The following is a 6,095-nucleotide window of genomic DNA, read 5'->3' as shown; positions in this document are numbered from 1 at the left end:
ATCCCGCCCACTTCCTTTAAACGTGCTACGCTTAATAAAAATCGAAGTCTATTTCACTCGTAGGACTTGGCTATACGACGTATCTACATTACATATTACCCATTTCGTGAAACGACGTAATTGCACTTTATTTGAAAATAAATTAAATATGTCGATTTAAAATAAATGAAATATGTCGATCGAAAAAATAATCCCAAACTTTTAAGGAGGATACTCACTATAGTGACGTTACGGTTCGTTCTTTTTGTTGTTTGTGGGTTAGATTCCTACTAGGGGGGGAAAGAAAAAATAAGAGACACTCTTTTATGTTGTTGCTATTTCTATAAGAATAGATTATAAAAGCTACTATTTTTCTAAATTATGATTGACTGTCCATCCCAATATATATCGATACATACTAATGAACATTACCCTTCCGTATTAAAAAAAAAGATAAGGTACAAAAAAATTAAACAAACAAGTGCATACATAATATTTATTAAAAAGTGATATTTGCTAATGCTAATTTTCATTCTACTTTAGATATTAATAAAATAATATAATGTATTTCCATTTCAGTCTGCACAACAAAAAAGTATAATAATAGTTAAGGCCAGTCAGTCACAAAATGCACACGCAATGCCTCCAGAATACGGCGGAAAGTAGAGAATGGAGTGTCTTAATAAGAAATTCCCTCTGCCTAACCTGCTGTGTGCGGGATACAGCGTGAAGCTGATTTAATTTTGATTTTTATCGCATTTACGCACGCTTGTGCCCCTGCGCGAGTTCTGGCCCTAATATCATAATATTTGCTTATAAAAAAGACATTGATTTCTTACAGTAAGTACATTACACTATTTTTAAGTAATATAAAAAATAAAAAAAATATTAGCTAATAATGAAAAATAAAAAAACTATAAACTATAAATGATTTTGCATTTTTTTTTATTTTTAATAATGGAGGCCGAAAATATAATAATTGCTTTTATCTCTGAATATATAAATAATTACGTCAATTAATAAATTAAAAAATATTTCTCATATTAAACACATATAGAGTAAAAAGTTGTACAATGAAATGGAATTTACGTGTAATCTTATGTGTATTCTGTTTATTTATGTGAATTTTAAGTGTATTTTATGTTTATTTTTATGTGTATAGTTCAAATATTTTAAGGGTAAATTTGAGTGATTAAATCTTTTTCCTTCTCTTTTCCGGCGTAGTTTGGAAGAGGGCTTCGTCAGCGCGTATCAGGCGGTTGACGGCGCGGCTCAACGACACATCTGATACCAAACACATATATGAGTCTTTATATTTTTTCTATATAGCAACTTTTATAACATCTTAAAAATATATAAATTTACTATTATATTTACTGAAACCATAAATAATATAAATATATGAAAATATATTATTTGTCATAAATATCTTCATATTCATTAATATATACATTTAACATGCAAAATACAAATATATAATTGTTGCCATGCTAATATAATAATACAATCAAATCCCAAAATGCTGCCATATATAAAAAAATAATGGTAAGCAGATTGTATCAATTTAATCACCCAAATAAAAAAATAGCACGTAAAATGAAACGAATTTCGAAAAAAAACACCTTTTAATGTGAAAAAGTTCAACAGTCCACTTACTTTAATACATTTTTTAATAATTCTGCATAAAAAGTAGCCCTAATACGAGCAGTAATAAATTATTTAGCCTTATTTAACTGTTTCTCTAACAATTAGATAAAAAAAACCCGCATTAAAAAAGAAACAATATTATTCGCCATTTTGTTTTTTCTAGCACCATATTGTTAGTCAAGCAATAACTAACTTTTCATGCAGAATTTATATAAATAATATTTAATGTGTTATTATATAACATGCAATAATAATAAAACTTAACAACCATAATATTAAAAAAAAACAAAATTTTACGCATTATCATCAATTAGGCATAATTATACATCATAAATATATAATGAAATATTTATTAGAAAAAAATTATAAATGCCTAATTAAATAACAACAAGAAAAAGATAAAACAAAAATATCTCTATAAAGTTCATTAAATAATATTCCTAGTAAAGAGCTCCCACAATAATAAGTGAAAGAATATTTGGTGTAAAAAAAAAACTAGATTCTCGGTGGAAAACTAAATTAAAATTATAAATTAAGCACACTGCCAACAAACTCTAAACAATATTAAAATGCTATATAATATTTTTTACAAAATTTTATAAAAAATATTTTAATAGAATTTGTGTTGTTCAAAAAATGTATATTTAAAATACTAATTAAAATCGTATACAAGTATGAGTATTGTACTTTTTTGATGTTATATGAAAAATTAAATGAAAAATATTGTCCATAACAATGACAATATTCTTTAAGTACTATTTACTATACATTTATTTTATCAATAAGGCAAAAACAAAATATATTGTTTTATATTTTTTACTGCAGAAAATCTTGTATATTATTTATTTAGTTTGTTTATTTTTTTATTAGGGTTTTATAATTAATACATTTCAAATTATGTTTTATTAAGTTAGACTTCTTTTATATTAAACATATATAAATAATTTTATATATAATAAAAAAAGATTACCAACCAGGTGTTGTGTTCGCCAATCTTCTCATCCTACGCGTATTTCTGTCTTGATCTCGAATTTTCTTTTCCATTTCGGCGTTGGTAAGCGTTTCTAAATATGGCGCCCATTGTTCCGCTTCGGATGGCTGACGATATGGTGTCTACAAAAGTTTAATAAACAATTATGTATTTTCTTATTTCACGCTGTAACCATCGGCAGAGCGTAGTGTCTATACACTCCATTCTATACGCACTAGAATTGATATTGAACCACAACCGTCCCAATGGTTTTTAAATTAAAAATTTAATATTAAATTTAAATATTTAACAAATAATAACATAATAAATACCTCAACAACAGGCAACGGGGCCTCGCTAAATGCATAAGTCCTTTGATGCCAACTAAGCTGACCTCTCACACTGTAAGCTATGCCCGTCACAAATTCACCACCCAAACCCAGTTCTGCGCAGAGTTTCATCGCAAATTGTTCAGGATTGTTCTCTTTTTCCGCCATGTCCCATTCAACCTGAAAATTTAGTTTCAATATTGAAATTATTAACATTTTACGGCAGTTATGGCAAGTGGTATAGTGTCTGACTATAATGCAACTGTAGCAGATTCGATTTTCGATTGAGGAAATTAATTTCTTCACTTTGATAAGGAGGCAAGACAAAGCACGGCGATGAGTTCGGCTACAAAACGCGAAATGTTAAAAAAAAATATAACTAGAAAATTAATATTATGAACGTCAATATGGTAATATTAATAAGTTATTAAATTTACACACTCAACAAAAGTAAGCAATAGAAAGTGCGCATACACCAAAAATAGTTAGGGGAATAAATAAAATACTGAAAATGTTCTGAAAACTATGATTTTAAAAATTATTGTCTGTCCATTTGTTTCAGCACATTCCAATAAACAGAATGTGGGTAACGCAGGGTCTTAACACTTATTTCACACATTTCCAGTGCCTACCCTGATGATATATGTGGCATACAGAGTAAAGTTAAAAAAGGGAAAAAATCCCACACCCACCTGATCAACCAGGGACGTGTTCCCAACGTGTATATTCAACTTGATGATCACCCGCTGGTCGGTCTGTTCCTCCAGGATGGCGGGCGGCTCGCTCGGGTACGCGTCTATCTGCTGGCGTATGGACGTGGCTATCGCCGGTATGAAGGTACTGGTGTTCAATTCCAAGTCGTCGCACAGCACTTCGGCAAACTGTTCTGGTGTTATTATTGATTCTGGAATTGATATTTTTTTTTGGTTTTCGTTTTATTCGTAACTAGCTACACAAACGCGGCTTCGCCCGCTTCAAGATATTGTTATTTTATACAAAATGTTTACATAAATAAACGTGACTGGTTGTGGGTTCGATCCCCACTTGGAGAAATGAAATATTTATTTAAATTTGTTTCAATTTCTTCGCTCCGGTGTCGAGGCAAAGCGCGGCGTTGACTTCCGCCACTTAACATACAATGCCTCCAGATATCCAGTATAAAAAAAACTATAAAAATTTAACTATAACCACTGCCATCAATCATTTCTGAACTGTGCCTCAATTTGTGGGTAGACCCAGAAATATGTTATCGGATATATTTTACTATCATTTATTTTTTACTATCAAAATTTTTTTAGCCGTACATACCATTCTTATTCCAAGTAAATGTATCCCTTAATTTTTGCCCTTCTATCTCCATGTCTAATCTTATCGGCACAAGTATTTGCTTCTGTGATGAATTTTCCAACATGGCAGTCATGTCCGTATCATCAAAACACAGTGGGAATGTTCTCACCTAAGATTGTTTGATATAAATGAATTGCAATTTTTTTATATGCTTTATATTCTATTCTGAAGTTTTAAGGTATTGCTTGCAATATAAAAATTGCAACTATTTGCAATATATAAAAATTGCATAAAATTGCAACTCAACGGCATGCTTTGCCTTGAGGAAATGAAAATATAAAATATCCTCCAATTGGTAGTTGAACCCACAACCCTCAGGTTTACAGTCACACAGACTTGCACCCCTGTGCCACGACAGCCTCAAGTAATTTCAAATTATATTAATAAAAAAATATTATATTTGCTTTATCAGAATAGGAAGCAGAAGAGACCTAGTGAAAAGCATTATCCATGTTTTGTTCCAAAGACTTTACGTGTTGAATAGTGAAATATGAGGGAATTCATTCAGTCATTGAGTTTCAACTTTATACAAGAAGATTAAATCCACAATTATTATGCAATAATTGACTTTAAACTTGTGTGAATAACACTTTTAAAATAAAGTTTTAATCCAAAGCATAAAAATTGCAAAATAAAAAAAATTACAAAAAATTACCTTTTTATTATGAACCCTAGTTCTACTGATAGGGGTAGCTTGCGGTACAGCATCTAAATGAGATGAGTTTGGCATAGCAGGCATCCATGATGGATTGTGCGGCTTTTTACCTTTGCCTTCACGAGGGGTTGCTAGTTCCTGACTAACTGATACAGCTTTATATCTGTAAATGTTTATTACGATATTAAAAATTAGTACTCATGTATTAACAACAGTACTGCAGTTACAAATTTTATAATTAATGAATTAAATTAATTTATGGTTAGGTACCTACCATAATGGGCATAATAGGAAAATTTATTAAAAAAATGCAGCAGAATTTGAACCTGCCCTTCTTGGAAACCTTCCAAGAGCTCTTACTACTAAGCCATATATTCTTATATCAGTTATTAAGCTATGTCTAAATTCTTATATGGTAACAGCGTAAATAAGTTATAACAAACAATTTATTTGTGTCTTTAGCATCTATGTAGGGAGATTTGTAAATTTTTTTTATTTATTTACTACTTTAATACTTTTTATATACTCTATTTACTCTTATATTATTTGACAAAAAAATAATATTACATATGAACTATCTAGTTTATAGTGAATATATTTTAACTTATTACTGTAGTACTTACTTTTCATCATTTCCTTCAATTATATCTTCAACTTCAGAAGCTTTTAGTAAAGATACAGAGCTTGATAGAACATGGGGGCCTAAACCATTATCGACTAAACGTTTTCTTTCTTCATTAGTCAACGTTCTCCTGGCCATGCCAGGGTACTTCTTATAAAGGGAACCACGGAATAGCCGCAAATAGTTACCAACCTAAAAAATTGTAATAAAATCATTTAATTATAGTTGTAATTCTAACATATTAAGGATATAGAGATCGTAACACAATATTTTAATATTAAAATGATGTAAAATAAAAAAATGAATTAAATACCTCAGATCCAACACAGTAAAAATCACCGCCTTCTTCTATCTGAAAACTTATCGGCTTGTCGCCGTAAGTTCTTAAAGCCATTTTTGCGTGTTGGATTTGCCTCTTACAATTATTAAACTTTCTGATATTACAAAAACCGCCGCAAATATTGATATTTTCCGAGTCCAGTATAGACCACAAGCATAATCACAAATTTTTTGACAACGTCAAAAGTTTCAAGCGTCTCGTGACGT

General features: G+C 30.0%; 1 protein-coding gene across 1 annotated transcript; it reads right to left on the bottom strand.

The window, feature by feature from the left end:
• Positions 1 to 461: 461 nt before the first annotated feature.
• Snr1 (SWI/SNF related, matrix associated, actin dependent regulator of chromatin, subfamily b, member 1) lies at positions 462 to 6,077 on the bottom strand. The gene is made up of 8 exons (XM_085197650.1): positions 5,863 to 6,077; positions 5,551 to 5,741; positions 4,928 to 5,090; positions 4,234 to 4,381; positions 3,618 to 3,829; positions 2,929 to 3,105; positions 2,601 to 2,739; positions 462 to 1,263 (listed from the first exon to the last, which is right to left on the bottom strand). The coding sequence occupies exons 1-8, from the start codon at positions 5,941 to 5,943 to the stop codon at positions 1,172 to 1,174; spliced, it is 1,203 nt and encodes a 400-aa protein (XP_085053776.1). The 5' UTR covers positions 5,944 to 6,077; the 3' UTR covers positions 462 to 1,171.
• Between the last annotated feature and the right edge of the window lie 18 nt (positions 6,078 to 6,095).

Source organism: Heliconius melpomene, chromosome 2, assembly GCF_056956725.1.
Source record: "Heliconius melpomene rosina isolate 202511_hmr_F chromosome 2, ASM5695672v1, whole genome shotgun sequence".
NCBI lineage: Eukaryota > Metazoa > Arthropoda > Insecta > Lepidoptera > Nymphalidae > Heliconius > Heliconius melpomene.
This window is presented reverse-complemented; position numbering and strand designations above follow the sequence as displayed.